Source organism: Eptatretus burgeri, chromosome 5 (genome assembly GCF_056783735.1).
Source record: "Eptatretus burgeri isolate ZD-2024b chromosome 5, Ebu_testis_v1, whole genome shotgun sequence".
NCBI lineage: Eukaryota > Metazoa > Chordata > Myxini > Myxiniformes > Myxinidae > Eptatretus > Eptatretus burgeri.
Window position 1 is genome coordinate 73,956,622 of NC_140965.1, and position 19,275 is coordinate 73,975,896.

At 43.5% G+C, this 19,275-nt stretch overlaps 1 protein-coding gene across 15 annotated transcripts in view; it reads left to right on the forward strand.

Moving 5' to 3' along the window:
• The window catches only part of LOC147026699 (uncharacterized), a 506,204-nt gene that overhangs the window by 353,857 nt on the left and 133,072 nt on the right, over positions 1 to 19,275 (forward strand). For all 15 annotated transcript variants that reach the window (XR_015058478.1, XR_015058480.1, XR_015058479.1 and 12 more), the window contains 2 exons: positions 1,743 to 1,796; positions 10,223 to 10,276. Coding sequence is in view for 12 of the 15 variants with exons in the window: in XM_085882416.1 (XP_085738542.1) it covers positions 1,743 to 1,796; positions 10,223 to 10,276 (108 nt within the window). In the remaining 3 variants the exon portion in view is untranslated. The remainder of the gene's footprint in view (positions 1 to 1,742; positions 1,797 to 10,222; positions 10,277 to 19,275) is intronic.

Genomic DNA, 19,275 nt, shown 5'->3' on the forward strand with positions numbered 1-19,275 from the left:
ATGAACTTCATAAGATGTCCATATTATGCCATTCTTCCCCTGCATGGGTTGGTCAATAAGTTTGTGTCCTAATATGCAAGTATAACATAAGATAAGGTTGCCCCAATGTTATTCAAGAGGAGGCATCGTCGTTTTTTGTTAAAATCACTGAAATTTTAAGAAATTTAAACATATTAAGCCAGCGTTTCTCAACCTTTTTACCCTTGTGGAACCCTTGAAATAGTTTTCATATCTCAGGGAACCCCTGCATAAAAATTATTAAATACCATTATTAATATCTCGCTCTTTTATATTTTTATCGTAGTTCACGTGGGAAATATAACATATTTTTTTTCGGATACAGGTTTAAGGAAAAAATGACCCCCTTTGTGTCAAATTTATTGGCAATGAAAAAAAAAACATACTGCTCTTTTATGAGCTCGTTTATCACACCGAGGTTTTAATTCACAAAAAAATGGATTCCATGACACGAATCCGCCGCATACTAGACGTCCACTAACCAGTGAGGGCGGTTTCACACTGGCGCCATATAGACATCGTTAAATACATTCCCTATGGTTGTTATAATTGAAAATAATATGAGGTTGAAGCCTCTATTATAATAACCAAGGAGTTTCCAACAATATGCCATACGTGTATTGTAAAATTACGAATATTAAATCAAACAAAAACTACTCAAAAATACATTAGCCTATTTATTAGTTTCTCGCGGAACCCCGAGCGACCTCTTGCGGAACCCTAGGGTTCTGGGGAACCCGGGTTAAGAAACACTGTATGAAGCCAATGAAGTCCTATTCTCCTTTAAAGTTGAAGGCTTTTAAATTTATTCCAATTGCAGCATTTGTTAAATAAAACTTATGATGTCCCATCTTGGATGCAAACTTCCCTTAAGGACTTTTTTTTTTAATGTTTTTGGAAAAGGACATGAACAGATATTTAATGAAAATTGTTATAAAAGAACGACATATTTGATAATCAACTGTCATTATGTGATCGCTCGTTGTACTATGTTCAGCCTTGTCATTAGATTGCAGCAAGTAGTGCATGGCTTACGGCCGTGTTTGACCATCTATTTCGGCTGGAACTATTGATTTGATCCTGTTGGATTTTTCTCTGAGATGATTGACATCTTAGATTGCCATGGAAAGTGATGAAAATTTCAATGAATAGGAGTTCCGTTATCAGAAGTTTCAATGTAGGTGTAAGCCATTTGGCCCATCAAAGCATGCTGTGTTGCCAACTTACGGTTGTTTGTCCATGATCTATCGTTTCAAATGCTGAGCATCAAGCAAAGAAGCTCTCACCATTATACCACCGTGTCTGGTTAGATAGACATGGCTACCTTTCGTGTTTATTTACATTTGATTGAAGTAAACAACAAAGGTTGGTATGAGTATTTTTAATCCATTTTGGAGGAAATGTGAAGTGGGGATGTGGGGGTTGGAGGGGGAGGAGTGGTTGGGGGTTATTGGATAATCAAATATGTAAAATCAACATCAGGTATAATGCACAGTGCACTTTGGCTGTTCACATGTTGAGAGATCCTCAAACTAAATCCTTACCCGGAAAAAAAACATCAAAAGGTTTATCCATAAAGAAACTGGCAAAATGTGTATTGTACTGCATTCATTTTTACTCGCACATTGTATAGCGTAAGCACATTGTATAGTGTCAGCATAGGCGTTTGTTTGTGGTCAGTCTCATGCTTTGCAGAAAATGAATGGACAGCGTATGTTTTACAGGGCCGGGATGGATTGAAAGGGCCCCCTGGTGCAAAAGGAGTAAAAGGGGACAAGGTAAATGGCAAGCGCATCCCATGTGGATTGCACTCATTAATAACAAAAATAATAATAAATTAATAACAACAACAATAGTACCCTTGTTGTAATTGCAGCCCTGATCTTGCTGCACTGGATTTTTAATGTGGTGGAAGTGCTTTGAGTTTGAATACAATACCTCAGACGTAACATACCTGGGAAATTTGCAATGACCTACCTTTACAATATATATATATATATATATATATATATATATATATATATATATATATATATATATATATATATATATACACTAAAACCGAACATGCACATTCACACACACACACACACACACACACACACACACACACACACACACACACACACACACACACACACACACACACACACACACACACACACACTCCTATCTTCATTTATACCTCAAAACGACAACTGAAATACGTGCAAAGTCCTCGGGACTGGGTTAAATGTAAACTGGAGCACAATCTAAGATCAGCATCAAACGGCTTCTTGAATCGATTATCCCAGGATATTGAGCACCTTTCAGGTAAACCCTTATTTTGTACATTTTTTATTGAATAACAAGCTGGATTTACTGTCACAGAAGAGACGTTATTCACTGGATCATAATTCTGTCTGTTTTACGTGGAAGGGGCCATGTATTTATCACTGGGGATGGGGGGAGGTTGCGGAGGGTGATGGGTGTCGTCTGCCAACCTGCAAATCACAAGCCTCAACATACCATATATTAGCGTTTTATTACAGCGCATGCGCTGTATACAATTGCACCGAGTTCGAAATGTCCCCGGCGTCGTCTACCACGTCTCCGGTGTCCCCTGTCCCCTCCCCCCACCCCCCCCCCCCCACTTGCCTCAAGACAGCCAATGACGGCCGTCCGTTAGATGCAGTGCGTAACCTCGACGGAAATGGCGACAATTGCCGGAAATACCCGAGTATTTCAATGGAAATTTGTGAAACTAATGTGTTATATATGTGAAAACCATTTAATTTTTGTAGTATTTAACCCCAATGTTTTTTTTCTATAACTCAGGTGTTTATTAAAATTAATTGTAGTTTCGGGCATTTGGGGAAATTCTCATGTTTCTTTACAGCTCTCTTGGTGATCTAGTTCTTTAAACTGTATAAAATGTATGAAATCTTGCAATGATCAAGATTATTTCTGTCAATTTTTCTGCCTGTAAGGTTCAGGCCATTGGGCCCATCATACTTGTATTGTTTGCAAAAAACTTAATTGATCAATTTCTTTATCAACCACATCCTCCAAAGCTCATTATTATTTATTTAGCCAATGCATGTTTAACTGGACTGACTAGGAGTTTAGTTTATGGGAATCATGAGCTTGGACTGGGCTGACACTGTTTAGACTGTTTCCCAAGCTTTTGCGAGCTTTTGCTGAGAAGTTCCTCTGCTTATATCTTGTTGTTGCGATTCTTTGGACTTTTTGCTTCCATTAAAGTTCTTGTTAAATCGTTTGTGGAATAATAAACAAATAAAAAACCTGCTCTGCTGCTCTTGCACTTCCTCTCACTGCCGTTTTCACCCTATAATTTGCCTGAGGTCATGTTCCACCTGCTTGGAAATCAGCCGACATCACTGCATCGCATTAAAAAAGGTGCAAAAACAGATCCTCTTAACCACAGACCTATCAGATTACTTCCAGACATCAGCAAAGTCATGGAATCCATCATCGCAGTTGATATGAAATCCTTTTTCTCCACCAATCTCATTTCAGAAAATCAGTTTGGATTCAGACCAGGTCACTCTACCTTAGGTATGCTCCTCGACTCACACAACAATAAATGGAGGCCCACAGCATCAGACATGAGATCAGGGCCATCTCTCTGGACATGTCGAGCTTTCGATGCAGTTTGGATTCCTGCCTTGCTCTCCAAACTATTTGCCTCTGGCATCCAAGGCCAACTCCATATATGGCTCACTAACTTCATCGACTCTTGTCCACAACATGTGACCCTTAACGGAATCCTTTCATCTCTTCTTCCTGTCGAGGCTAAAGTTCCCCAAGGCAATGTTCTGGGCCGAATCCTATTCCTGCTCTTCATCAATGATCTCTCTGACTCTCTGGAAAATCCTCTTTATCTATTTGCTGATGATTCCACCTTCTGCCATGACATCTCTCTACCTTCTGACAGAGAGAGCAGCCTCTTCCCTCTTTTCAGACCTTGACAAAATCACAAACTGCTCAAACACTTGGAATATGTCTTTAAATCCACACAAATCTTTAAATCCTTTTCTCTCTCTCTCTCTCTCTCTCTCTCTCTCTCTCTCTCTCTCTCTCTCTCTCTCTCTCTCTCTCTCTCTCTCTCTCTCTCTCTCTCTCTCTCTCTCTCTCTCTCTCTCTCTCTCTCTCTCTGTCTGTCTGTCTGTCTGTCTGTCTGTCTGTCTGTCTGTCTGTCTGTCTGTCTGTCTTTCTTTCTTTCTCTCTTTCTTTTTCTTTTTCTTTTTCTTTTTCTTTTTCTTTTTCTTTTTCTTTTTCTTTTTCTTTTTCTTTCTTTCTGTCTTTCTTTTTCTCTTTCTTTCTTTCTTTCTTTCTTTCTTTCTTTCTTTTTCTTTCTTTCTTTTCTTTTTCTTTTTCTTTTTCTTTTTCTTTTTCTTTTTCTTTTTCTTTTTCTTTCTTTCTTTCTTTCTTTCTTTCTTTCTTTTTTCCTGGAAAACCCTCCCATCTAGTTTCTTAACAGTCTTCTTGTGGGGGAGTGGGGGTCAGTTAGTCAAACTCCTAGGGTCTCACTTCCAGCCACGGTCTTTCTTGTGAAACCACATTTCAAAGTTGGCCTCCAAAGTCAGTTGCTGACTGGGCATCCTTCGTTATTCAAAGTCCTTCATTGGCATATCTGAACTCCTATTCACTTGCAGCTTAATGGAGTACTGCTCTCCCCTTTGGACTGGCTGCCCTGCCTCACACCTTGCTCAGCTTGACACTGTGTAAACCAATGCCGTCAAGGTCATTGGAATCTCCCATGCTGAAGCTGAGTCAATAGGCCTGTCACTTTCCAATCGCAGACAGGTCTGTGGTCTCACTTCTACAACCTCCTTTCTGGTCTTGCACCCTCTGCTCTTTCCATGTTTTATCCTCACCCCCTCCAAGTTTCTACAAGGCACACATGGTCGACCATCAAACCCCTTTTGGTGAAAGTCCTAAAACCCCGAATCACTGCTCACCTCCACTTATTTGTTCCTCTTTTTCCTGCCTGTGGAACCAACTTCCACATTCTCTTCAATTTCATTCTTCCATCCAGGTCTTTAAGACAGTCAGCTCTTCATTACCTTCTCAGATTGTCCCCATTCCTAAACCATGATCTTGTCTGCCTCCGTTAGCCCACTTCCAAACCCCAAAACCACCTCCTTCCAAATTTCCTGTTTTACCTTCCTGGGAGTTGGTGTCTGTCGCCATCTTGTCCACCCTGTGGACCCCCCCCACCCCTCATTCCTACCCCCATCCCTTATTTGTCCTTCAACCATGCTATTGGTGTTTCCCCTCTCATTCCACTGTTCCTTTTCTTCTGTTGTGTCCTGATATTGTTCAGACACATATCTGCACTGCAGCCACTTGCTTGTATTAACAGAAACTTGAAGGAAATCAACACCTCTCAGTCTCGCCCACGGATATTTCTCATATTTCCTTTATTTTAGTCATTCCGATTTGCATCCAGTAACACAACAATTCTGGTTAACTTCTTTGTTTCACAGCCTACAGTTTTCATCTAAACTTCCTGAAACTTGGCATATATATGTAAAAATACCCTGCACAGACAGTAACCATCTCCGATTTTGAAAATTCCTCCTAGAAAAAAAGTTATGACGTCAAAATATCTCCGCTAATGGAAATCGCCCAAAAAATTATCTCCGAAACGAGGCAAGCTTTTTGAATTCTGTTTTTGGGAATCGAACAGCGCATTAGCAGAGATGAATGACCACACATATGATACATCACTATGATGTCATATCAATTTTTATGACGTCATTCCTATTTTTTGACATTTTTTGTTTCACAACCCAGAGTTTTCATCGGATCTTCGTGAAACTTGCCATGTATATGCAGAAAGCCCACGCACAGGCAGTAACCATCTCAGATTTTGGAAATTCTTCCACGAAAAAAAAGTTGACGTCATAATATCGCCGCTAATGGAAATCACCTATACCATTATCTCCGCAACTAGGCAAGCTGTTTGAATTTTGTTTGCGGGAATCAAGCCGGGTATTAGCACAGATAATTTATCGCAAACCTGATACATCACAATGACGTCATATTCGTTTTATGACGTCATCATTCAGAGGACGAGGATCTTAGCTCATTCGAGCTTGTTGGCGTACAAGTCGATGTGGAGTGCAAGTCGAATTGGCTAATTTCCCAATTTGTCTTTCCTTCTTTCATAGATAAGTCGATTTGGAGTATAAGATAAAGCTAGATGAATAAAGGTAGTGAGAAAAACTGTCACTCAGGACAATGGAGCTGGTAATTCATCCCTGACACACAATGCATTGCTGCCTGCGGTACTTCCACGGTCATGAATATTAATGAGCTCTTTTGTGCTCATGAATATTCATTAATTCAACGACTTTGTGGGACAGCTTTCGGATAAATTCAGGATGTAAATCGCTTTTCAACATATTTATCATATAGAGGTACAGTATTTCAAACCATCGACAGAATCTTCATCAGCATTGGCTCACAGCACATGACGTTTTTCCAGTTCTGAACACATATTCCCATCATTTTCCTCAGCGAACTTTACAACTTCCAACTTAAAGCTGGCATGTACCGTACAACTTGCGTGGCTTTACGGGAGGTATTTTAAGATGACTTAGTCACTTAGTAAGGATAGATACATGATGATTAGGATTGAAAGGGGTGGATCAAGTGCAATTGGTGAGTGCGCGCTCATTATTGATTGGATAATTACCTCCGCCACCAAAGGTGAAGGAGGTTATGTTTTCACCTCTTTCTGTCTGGCTGTTTCTTTGTTTGTTAATTGCCGGAATCCTTCGGATTTCGGCAATTATGTTGGTCGGTTGTATGTGTCATTCTGTGTGTCTGTCTATTTGTTTGTGTGTTTGGTTACCCTGTAGCAGCCACACCGTTTCAGCGATCATGACCAAACTGTGTACAAACGTCGGCCATGGTCCAACTTAAGCATGAGTCACATTTGCTCTACGGCGAGGATACGGCGGCCGTACCCCCCGTGAATTGACAAACGTGCGGCGGCCGCAGAGTTTCTGAGGTGGCCTCAGGATGGCCCTACACCGTATGGCTATCTTTTACAGGCTGTAGGGGTCTCCGTGGAATTAATGCACGGAGTTATAACTTTTTTCATTTCTAGGTTGGCCGTAGCAATTCGACAAGCCGTAGCCATGACGGAGATGTGTTCCACGTCGACCGTACATAGGGCGTACGGTGCGTTTTCCGTAGGTTCTTATCAATGAAAAATGAATTTTGCCAACCCCCAAAAAATTACGGCGGCCGCACTATTTCCACGTTCGCCTTGGGGCCCCCCTGCGGTCGCCTTGCGGGCACCTTGAGGCTACCTTGCGTCTGCCTTGAAAATTCTATGGCCGCCGCAGGGACGCCCTAAGGTCACCGTGCGACATCAGATCAAAGACCATACAGCACCCCCACGTTTTCGGTCTCCACAATTTCTAAATACCCCGTGCGGCTCCCCGAAAAATAAAAACATATGTGACTGCGACATTGCGTGACCGTGGAAATACTGCGGCCGCCCTATAATTGCTCATGTTCGTCGATTTTTTTAGACCCTATGGCTGCCGAGCCAAATGTGACTGAAGCATTAGACACTTGTCGTTTTTGGTGAATCTCGGTCAAAGGTCAAGATCAAGGTCACCGAAAAACTGAAATTCTTATTTTCACAATAACGTCCGGTAAAATGGTCGTATCGACTTCAACCCAAATCCAAAATGTGCATCTTCCAATTCTGCGTCCAACCATATGTCTCATTGGGGTGTCACACCAACACCCTTCTTAGCGGTCGGGGTCGAATGTCAGGCGGGTCGTGTCAAAACTTTCAATTTGCGATAAAAACGCCATTTCAAGTCCGATTGACTTCCAAGTTATGATCATGACCAAACTAAGTGCTATAACTCATTAACCATTAGTACTATCAACTTATAAGAACCATATTGATTTGCAGGTTTTTGTTTTTTCAGAGATCATGGAGATATAACAAAGTATTCCGGCAATTCCTTGCTCAACGAGCAATGTCATTTGTTTGTCAACGAGCAAAACCTCCATATACCCGAGCAGCCGGTTCACCAGCCTCTATTCAAACCTACATATACCCGAGCAGCCGATTCACCAGCCTCTATTCAAACCTCCATATACCCGAGCAGCCAGTTTACCAGCCTCCATTCAAACCTCCATATACCCGAGCAGCCGGTTTAGCAGCCTCTATTCAAACCTCCATATACCCAAGCGGCCGGTTTACCGGCAGATATTCAAACCTCCGTATACTCAAGCAGCCAGTTCACCAGCCTCTATTCAAACCTCCATATCCCCAAGTGGCCGGTTTACCGGCAGATATTCAAACCTCCGTATACTCGAGCGGCAGATTCACCAGCCTCTATTCAAACCTCCATAAACCCGAGCAGCCGGTTTACCAGCCTCTATTCAAACTTCCATATACCCGAGCAGCCGATTCACCAGCCTTTATTCAAACCTCCATATACCCGAGCAGCCGGTTTACCAGCCTTTATTCAAACCTCCATATACCCGAGCAGCCGGTTTACCAGCCTTTATTCAAACCTCCATATACCCGAGCAGCCGGTTTAGCAGCCTCTATTCAAACCTCCATATACCCAAGCGGCCGGTTTACCGGCAGATATTCAAACCTCCGTATACTCAAGCGGCCAGTTCACCAGCCTCTATTCAAACCTCCATATCCCCAAGTGGCCGGTTTACCGGCAGATATTCAAACCTCCGTATACTCGAGCGGCCGATTCACCAGCCTCTATTCAAACCTCCATAAACCCGAGCAGCCGGTTTACCAGCCTCTATTCAAACTTCCATATACCCGAGCGGCCGATTCACCAGCCTCTATTCAAACCTCCATAAACCCGAGCAGCCGGTTTACCAGCCTCTATTCAAACCTCCATAAACCCGAGCAGCCGGTTTACCAGCCTTTATTCAAACCTCCATATACCCGAGCAGCCGGTTTAGCAGCCTCTATTCAAACCTCCATATACCCAAGCGGCCGGTTTACCGGCAGATATTCAAACCTCCGTATACTCAAGCGGCCAGTTCACCAGCCTCTATTCAAACCTCCATATCCCCAAGTGGCCGGTTTACCGGCAGATATTCAAACCTCCGTATACTCGAGCGGCCGATTCACCAGCCTCTATTCAAACCTCCATAAACCTGAGCGACCGATTTACCAGCCTCTATTCAAACCTCCATATACCCAAGCAGCCGGTTTACCGACAGCTATTCAAACCTCCATATACCCAAGCAGCCAGTTTACCGACAGCTATTCAAACCTCCATATACCTGAGTGGCCATATTTTTCTCCAGGGAGCCCAGGGTTGGGGAGTCAAAAGTCCAAGGAGCTCAGGGTTCAAAGGGTTTAAAAAGATAGATAAAATTAATCCTTGGCGATGGCTAATTGGACACATGAGCAGCTCACATTTGTGGTTGAGCAGCATTTGTTCGATAGATATTCTTCGATTTCAGCACAAAGAGAGTTCAGAAACCATTTCCAAGTTTGTGATGCACCATCAAGAAAAGTAATAAACAGATGTGTGGCAAGCTTCCGTGAAACAGGCAGTGTGCAGCATTAAAAAAAAAAAATACTCTACAGGAAGGACACTAACTGCCGGAACACTGAAACTGTTCCAAAAGCATTTTCCTGGAAAGCTGATCTCCAGATTTGAAGATGTGAATTGGCCTCCTGGATCTTCTGATCTCAGCAATCAATGAACTGAAAGAAAACATTGCAAGTGAAATTCAGGTCATTCCGATATACGGTACTTTCTTCTGAAGGTTATGAGAGTTATGGGTACCAGAACAGTGAAAGGTGTTACCCACAGAGGGGGCTATTTAACTGACATAATTTTCAAAACCTACTGTATTCTGAAGAAATTCCAATGTCTGCACTTCACAAATGTAAATACATTTGAATATATAACTTCTGGAATTAAAAGATATTTCTATTTCTATCCTTTCCCCTCGTTTTGCCACACCCTGTACATACATACATACATACATACATACGTGTTTTTTTTTTATTGGTGTTTCAATATTTTTGAATTGGTAATGAGAATGACTACTGCAAATGTTGTGTGGTCCAGTAAATCTTATGTTGTGACCAAAATTTGAGTGCTTTGTACTTGCATTTATTTCTTTCCTATTGTCATTTCAAAGAAGTACATTTTTTTCACCCTGCACTTTGCAGGGAATGTTTGGAGAACAGGGTGATCGTGGACATCCCGGGGAAATCGGTGCACAAGTACGCATCAACTGTTTTACACAGTCATGCCTTTTAGTATATACTAAGGTCATGGATTTCAGTAAAAATAGACTAAATAAAGAAAGTATCGTATTTATAGCCATAGCTCTTTCTATAACCACTCATGGGTATAAATTTCACGATAGCCTTGAGGTTCTCCATGAAGTGGAATTGCCATTTGGTTTGTTTATACTTGGTGTGGAATGTTTTTACCTCCTTGATGTTCCCAAATTCTCTCATTAAGTGATGCATGTAAAAATTTATTTCCATTAGTAAGAAACCTGGGGTGTGTTCCATTAGCAAGCAGCTTGCTTTCACTTGCCAAGCCAGCTGTTCCGTATCAACTGCTTTGCAAGCGGCTAACTGCTCGGCAAGCAGAGCAAGTGATCAAGAAAGATGCTTTGTTACGTTTAAAAAGATGGCCGCCGTAGTCGGATTCAAAATGATATTCCAACAAATTAAACATTGAGATGCATAACCCTGTTATGTATACTCATAATATTGAAACGTGCGTCTCTTAATTTCATTGTTACTTCGACTCTTCATTCCACACCGGGCGTAGTGGCGTGCGCCTGGAATCCGGCAACCCGGAGGCTTGGGTTGAAGGATCGCTTGAGGACGGGAGCTCTGCGCTGTGCGCCTATGAGAGGGTGTAGGGCATCCCGGAATCATGGCGAAACCCAATCCTTATCTCTGTGTCATAAGAAGCGACCAGGGTTGCGTCAGGAAGGGCATCCGGCGTAAAACCTATGCCAAATCAGTATGCGGATCATAACGGATGATCCGCTGTGGCGACCCTTCCTCGTATTCTGTAGCCGCTGCTAACATAATGAATTTGTTTGGGGAAGTTGTCACAAGAAGATCGAGTTAAACTACAAATGACAGCCCGGACAGCATTTGCCCAAGTGCCACAATACAATCATGGCCCATTGCTGTGCTGCCACCCACGTGCTATGAAATCACACACGCCATTCTTCACTGATATCTCCGTTTGGGAAAAAGGATAACAGAACAAAACTAAAATGCCACTCGGTGGAGCACATACCTTTACCAGGCTGACCAGTTTACATTTTGTATCCCACTGATAGGCCGGATCTGGATCCGGACCTGAACCAAAATGGAATTGGCTTGTTCTTGCCACCTAACCAACTCATCCACCAAGTTTTGTCATAACTCGTCCACAACTTTTTGAAATATCATGCTATAAATTGTTTGGCCCCATCTCTCAATGGTGAAGAATCACTTAAAAATTTTAAATAAATTCTCATATCCAGATCCGGATTAGAATCTTCACCAAAATCGAATCAATTCGGCCTTGTCACACAACCATCCTGTCCCCCAAGTTTCGTACGAGTCCATGCACAACTTTTTGAGATATCGTGCTATATATCATTTTGGCCCTATCTCTCAATGGTGAAGAATCACTTCCAAAATTCTAGTATCCAGATCCGGATCTTCACAAAAATCGAATCATTTTGTCCTTGTCACTCACCCAATCTCTCCACCAAATTTCTGCCAAATCCATCTGTGAACAGGAAATTTTGAGATATTCTGTTCATAGACAGATAAACAGACAAGGGTGAAAACATAACCTCTGCCCACTTTTGGTGACAGAGGTAACTCGATGAGAATATTCTGTTGCATGAAGAAGATAACACTGCCCAAGTCCGAGCTTCAGGAAATGATTGTGAAACAGCAACTATAGCCAAATGCCAAATCAAATGGGAAGCTAGACAGTGAAGCAGAAAACAGGCCGCATCACTGTACTTCATAAAGACGATGGTAACACCAAAAAGGTAGGTTACTTCTACTTTTCATCCTCCACGGAGGATGAAAAGAGGGAAGCCACGGGGTAACATCCTTGGATCAGATTGCGGGACAGTGTGTCGGAGTGGTGCTGAGGTGTCGTCCACCAGACGGCGGTCTCCTTGGGTGAACCTGAGGCGGTCCCTTCGGATGGGTGCCTGGAATGTCCTATCCCTAAGAGAGAATGATCACCTGCCTCTGTTATCATCTGAGCTCAAGTGTTTGGACATCGGGATTGCAGCTCTCTCTGAGGTTCGGAGACTGGATTGCGGTGAGATAATGGTGGGTGGTTACACCTACTATTGGTCTGGTCGCTCTGATGGTGACCATACTCAAGGAGTTGCTGTAGCTGTGTCCAATAAGCTGACCCCAATGATAATTGAGGTAACACCTGTCAACGAGCGTATTATGAGACTAAGGATTCGTCACTCCTTCGGTGTCATTTCCCTGGTCTCTGTCTATGCTCCGACTGAGGCGAGTGACCTCACCGTGAAGGACACATTCTACGCCACGCTCGAGTCTGTGGTTGATCAGTGCCCCAGACGAGATACACTTCTAGTCTTGGGGGATTTCAATGCATCGAATGGAACTGATAGGGATGGTTATGAGACGTGTGTTGGTCCCCATGGGTCAGGAACTATGAACCAGAATAGCACTAAGTTCCTTGACTTTGTAAGAAGTCATGGACTTAGAGTGGCTGGTTCATGGTTTCAGCACCCACAGGCACATCGATGGACTTGGTATTCCAACGCTGGCGGTGTGGCAAAGGAGATTGACCATGTCCTCGTTGACGGTGGCTGGAGGGAGATCCAGAACTTGCAGGGTCTACCGGAGTACTCAGTTCCTCAATACTGACCACTGGCTTGTTGTAGCAACTCTAAAGCTGCACCTTAAATCCTGGAGAATGGTACCATCCCAGCCAAGGCTGGATGTTGGCAAGCTCAGGGAAGAGAGAGTAGCTGAGGAGTTTGCGAACAGGCTGAGTGGACACTTGGGGGGTCTGGGTGCTTTGGGGGGTCCTGAAGAGTTGTGGAGCGCCTTCAAGACCACCGTCCTTGATGTTGCCGGTGGATGTCTTGGAACTCACTGCAGGGCAAAGAAGAATTTTATCTCTCAAGGGACACTGGATACCATTTGCCAGAGTCGCAGGGCCAGGTTGAATGGCAGAGCTGAGCTGTTCAGGGAGCTGTGGCGTAAAACTGTACGTGCACTGAGGGTGGACAAGGAGGCCTATGTGCGAGGAATCTGTAAGGGGTAGAGCATCACCTGTGGACAGGTGATACTCATCCCGCTTACAGGCGAATTCGCGCATTGCGTTCATCCAAGCCCATCCCTTGGAGCACTGCAGTTCGAGCTGAGAGTGGTAGGCTCTTGACAGAGAAGTCTGAAGTGAAGGCCCGCTGGGCCGGTTACTTTGAGCGGTTGTACCAGGCTGATCCCCCAGCTGTCAAGTTGGACATCAAGGGTGTTACAATCCCTGTTGCTGACCCTCCAATCAACTGTGGTCCACCTTCGCTTGTGGAAACACAGGCTGCGGTGAACCGGTTGAAACAGGGTAAAGCTCCAGGGATCTGTGGCATCCATGCTGAACTTCTCAAGGCTGGTGGAAATTCTGCACTCATGTGATTGCATGCAGTTTTGTGCTCTGCCTGGAACACAGGCATCATCCCAACTGATTGGAAGAGGGGCCTTGTTGTCCCTCTCTGGAAAGGGAAGGGTGATTGCCAAGACTGCAACATCTACCGAGGGGTGACGCTGCTCTCAGTGCTGGGCAAGGTCTTTGCTCAGATAATTCTTGATAGTGTTCGCCACCATCTGCTTGAACACCAGCATCCAGAGCAGTCAGGCTTTACACCAAAGAGGTCAACGATTGACCGTATCCTTGCCCTTCGTGTCCTCACTGAACGCAGACAAGAGTTTCGGCAGGGGCTGCTTGCAGCCTATGTTGATCTCTGTGAAGCGTTCGATTCAGTGAAGCGGGATTCCCTCTGGAGGATTCTTGGTCTTCGTGGGTTGCCACCAAAACTGATCGATCTGATGTCTGAACTCTACTCTGGTACTGAGAGTGTTGTGAAGTGTGGTGGTACCATCTCTCACTTATTTCCAGTTGTTACTGGAGTTCGTCAGGGGTGTGTACTGTTCCCCCACACCTTTCAACACTTGTATGGACTGGATTTTAGGGAGGATGTCGGAAAGATCAAGCTGCGGTGCATCGTTTGGGAATGTCAAGATCTCGGACCTTGATTTCGCAGATGATGCAGTCATCTTTGCGGAGACTTTAGATATCCTTTTGGGGGCCCTCGAGGTGCTGAATGAGGAGTCGGAGCCACTGGGATCATGGGTTTCTTCGGTCAAAACTAAGATCCAGGCTTTCGGTGACATCCTGGATGCTGCTGTCCTGTCTGTGTCTGTTTGTGGTGAGGATGTTGAGGTCATGGAGAGATTCACTTTCCTTGGCAGTGATATTCATGTCTCTGCTGGCTGTGAGTCAGAGGTCAATAGACGTCTGGGTCGGGCCTGGGCAGTCATGGATTCACTGGATCATGGGGTATGGCGCTGCCAGTACCTGTGCGGGAAGACGAAACTCCGAGTCGTCAGGTCCTTGGTGCTTCCAGTCTTGCTCTATGGATGCGAGACTTGGACTCTGACCAAGGATCTGAGATGGAGACTTAATTCCTTTGGTACCAGGTCTCTTCGGAGAATCCTTGGCTATCGCTGGTCAGATTTTGTGTCCAACGAGCGGTTGCTGAGAGAGACTCGGATGAGGTTTGTTACCTGCATGGTCCTTGAGCATCAGTTGCGGCTGTATGGACATGTGGCTCGTGTTCCTGACGCTGATCCTGCTCACCAGATTCTCTCAGCGAGGGAGTCTCATGAGTGGAGGAGGCCAGTGGGCGACCACGTGCCTCATGGTTGCAGCAGGTTGACCATCATCTCAAGGAGATGGGGATGTGCCTGGCATCTGCCTGGGCGAAGGCCAGACGGAGGCCCCTGGAGTACCGGCGGAAAGTGGACGCAGCGACGCGCTGTTCTGGCACATGCTCCCATACCTGACCTGACCTGACTGGTGTTCATGTTGCCATCAAAAGGTATTCTCCAAATGATTGAATGTGAAGCGTGTGAAATGTGGTGCTGCTTGGAATGCCAGAGTATACTGCCAAATGTATTCAAACTGTTTGTGGTGGAGGAAAATCGTGCACATTGGTATTGTGCACAGTGTGAAGAGGATGCAGTTGAAGCAGCTGGGATGGCAGTGAAATGCAAGAAAAAGACAAGCCTAGATATTGAGGGTCTCGTACAACAAGTTCAGGAACAGATCCCTGATAAGATCACAGATAAAGTAAATGTAGTACTTCAAGAGGTTCAACAAACATTGAAAGAAATGATAACTTATGGGAAGAAAAGATTTGAGCGAACATATGCTGATGTAACAAATCACACTTAGTAAACAAAGCAGGACATTCCCAGTTTGAACATCATGCCATATCTCTCGGTGGAGGTGAAGTTTCAGGAACATACTCTAAGCAGGATGAAGATCTCTCAAATCGTGCCAGCATGGCATGGCAGCTGTGGAGGAGATGGCTGAAAGGGATAGAAGAAAAAATAATAACTTTATTGTCTTTAACCTTCCTGAATCTTCTGCGAATACACCAAAAGGCTGCCAGGAAGCAGACCTAAAATCTGTTGCAGAATTGATAGAGATAGGAGCAGAGGTAAAAGGAATACATATAAACAAGATCATTAAGCTAGGGGTATTGGACAGAATGTGAACATAAGGCCAAGAGTAAAAAGCCAAAAGATACATCAACGAAGAACAGAGTCCTCTTGTTAGCTCTGAAGCTGAGAGTGAAATTGAAATGGACCAAAACTTACATAGCCCCTGGTTTAACCCCACACCAGACAGCAAAGTAAATATTTGCTGGGCAAACTCAGATGAAGGAGAAATGAAGGTGAGCAAAACATTGTCATAAGGCGTGATGAGATTGTGATGTGCAAGACTCCAACTGAATTGTAAGAGAAACTGTTATATTAGTCAAGATGCAGAATGGACCAGGAAAGTAGCAAAGTTGAAGATGTGAAGGACTCGCATTTGGATGAAGATCAACTGATTCTGAAGGAATCACAACTTGAAAAGGTAGAAGGAAAAGATTCATCCTGGGACTTGTGTTCGCAGGATGACCCAGCACAAACAAAAATACCAAACCACGATAGTGGTCCAGCAGGTGGGAGCGTTTGAAGTTGAAATGGAAGAACTTCATGAAGACGCAGTGGAACAGAAACAATGACAACAAGTAGGTTCAGAGAATACCAAGCCAGAAGAGGATATCATGACAGTATCAGAAGACAATGAACACTTGTGCAAAAGTGTGCAGATAACATAAAAGTACCGTATACTAATGTAGACATGTTAAGTAATAAACTTGATGAACTACAGCTAAAGATAGACCTGAGTGCACCAGACATAATCATGATAACTGAGGCTGGTAGATTCAACTCAAGTTCAGCAGATTCAAACTGTCGGAGCCATTTGTTGCCATCAAAGGTTATGACCTTTTCTCTAATATTGATTAGGAAGGTGTTCCGGGAGTAATTGTATACACGAGGACACAACTACATATGAGCAACGAAAACTTTTTCTTTTATTTCAATTTCAAAGAGATTGTTGAATGCTCTATTGTGTACTCCATGGATCGCAGTCCATCCAGCAATCTTGAGAACAATGCAATGAATATGTATTGGAAGTGATAATCTACCTGGAATCGAAATGCACGTCCAAAGCACTTGTAATCACAGTGGGAGACTTTAACTTTCCAGAATTGAGTGTCAAAGCTGGCATGTAAATAGTCAACATAACGATATAGCTCACAGGTTATTGAATGCTTTGCAGGAAGCCTTCATGCATCAACTTGTTCAAGAGTCCACAAGGTATAAGGAGGGAGAGAGCAACACCATCCTTGATCTTGTGAAAACAAATAAGCCAGAATTGATTCCAGCTTTGGATTGTGGCCCACCACTTGGACGAAGTGATCACTGTTGTTTACACTTTGAGATAAACACTGATATGGCCCTATCGTAGAAATGGACAATATTATGTGCTGACAATACAGCAGGGGTAACTACAGTGCTATTAGAGAGAAGATGGCAGACAACAACTGGACTGATGTCTTTGCCGGAAGGACTACATGGAATCTTAGAATGTGTTTGAGGAGCAACTTCTGAATGCAATCTACAAATTTGTTCCAGTTGCCAAAAACACTGCAATGTGTAATAAGAAACAAATCTTCACTACCAGAGGGACTCTTACCACAAGCAGATGCAAATCTCATGTGTGGGACAGATTCATGTATTTTGAGTGTAGGGAAGATTACCTATACTACCATTTGATGAGTGACAGCCGACGTAAAGCAACTCGAAACCTCACCATGTATTGTGAAATAAAACTCATTCAGCATATGAAACAGAATCCCAAGGATTTCTGGCGTTATGTTAACTCAAAAATAAAGAGCAAAAATGGTATTGGCTATTTTAAGCTGGAGGACAGAATGGAAGTGATGAAAGACAAAGACAAAGCTGAAGTGTTCAATGAACTCGTTGGTAGTGTGTCCATCAAAGAAGATATCAGTGGTGTCCCTATGCCTAATTGACAGTTCAACAGGGCACACCTATAAAACATAAACATTAGACGAAATATGGTGAAGTGGAAACTCCAGCCGTTAAGTGGGTGCAAATCAGCAGGACCAGATGGATTTCAAATTTTCAAACCAGATGGATTTCAAACTAGGGGGCTGAAGAAGTTAGCTAATGTCATCTGCACTCCACGGGCGATCATCTTTTAAAATGTCATTGGATGAAGAATACTTCCAGACAATTAGGAAAAGGCCAATGTAATCCCGATCTTTTAGAATGGAAATTGCCTTCTATAAGAAGGGAAGCTTTGCTAAGAAGGGAGAGCTTTAAGAAGGGACTGCCAGAGAACTACAGGCCAAAAAGCCGAACTTCTGGAGTAGGGAAAACCATGGAATCCATTGTGAGGGATGCAGTGCTGCATCATGTCATCAGTAATACGCTTCTCCATGAGGCACAGCATGGTTTTACACCTGGTCATTCATGTTCCTCTCAGCTGATGTGGCAAATTGAGGAATACACTCGGATGATCATTTTTGGGAAGCCAATCAACATCTTCTATTTGGACGTGAGCAAAGCATTCGATATGGTCCCACATCGTCGCCTTCTAAAGTCAAAGCTTCTGGCATCAATGGCCAACCTCTGAAATGGATTGAGGCTTTCCTTGTAGGTAGAACCCAATGTGTCACTCTCAATGGTGTTCAATCCGACGAGATTCGCGTCGGCAGCGGTGTCCCACAGGGAAGTGTTCTCAGTCCCCAGCTATTTGTGTTATACGTCAATGACTTGCTGACAGATACAGAACTCTGTCCAGATTTCCGCTGACAACACAAATATCTATTGGGACGTCAAACCCCAGCACATTCAAGATCATTGACGCAGCTGCAGGATGTGTCAATACTTGGCAACTTTAATTCAATCCAGCCAAATGTAAGGTCATGTACATTAACAAAGGAAACCGGAATGCAATGTATTACCTCAAAGGTGAAGAATGACAAGGTACACAGGAAGAGAAGGACCTTGGTGGTGTTATAGACAATGAGCTCGCCTTTCAGGGGCATGTAGCTGAATGTGTTAACAAAGCCAATCAGATGTTGGGTCTCATCAAGAGGTTCTTTTCCAGCATCAGCAAGAAAACTTTCCCACTCCTCTTCAACCCTATGGTCCATTCTCTCCCAAAATATGGAAATGTAATTTGGAATTCAAGATTTGAAGCAGATGCCAAAAAGAAAGAGAGGGTGCAATGGAGCTTCTGCTCGTACCAGAGCTCAGGCAACTCGCATGTCAGGAAAGACTCAGACAACTGGACATGTTCTCCCTTCACTACAGCTGATAACGTGAAAACTTTATTGAAATCTACAATATCATCAAAAACTTTATAGCCACGGATCCTGAACACTTCTTTGTTCCAGCAATATATTATGCAACTGGAGGTCATACTCGGCAGTTGTTTCAGGAGAGGAGTTGTATGGCTCTACAAAATAACTGCTTTTCAGTAAAAGAGTAACTGAGAAATGGAATAGCCTTCTTCAGTTAGTGGTAAGAGTTCGTTCAAATATTTAAGAGCA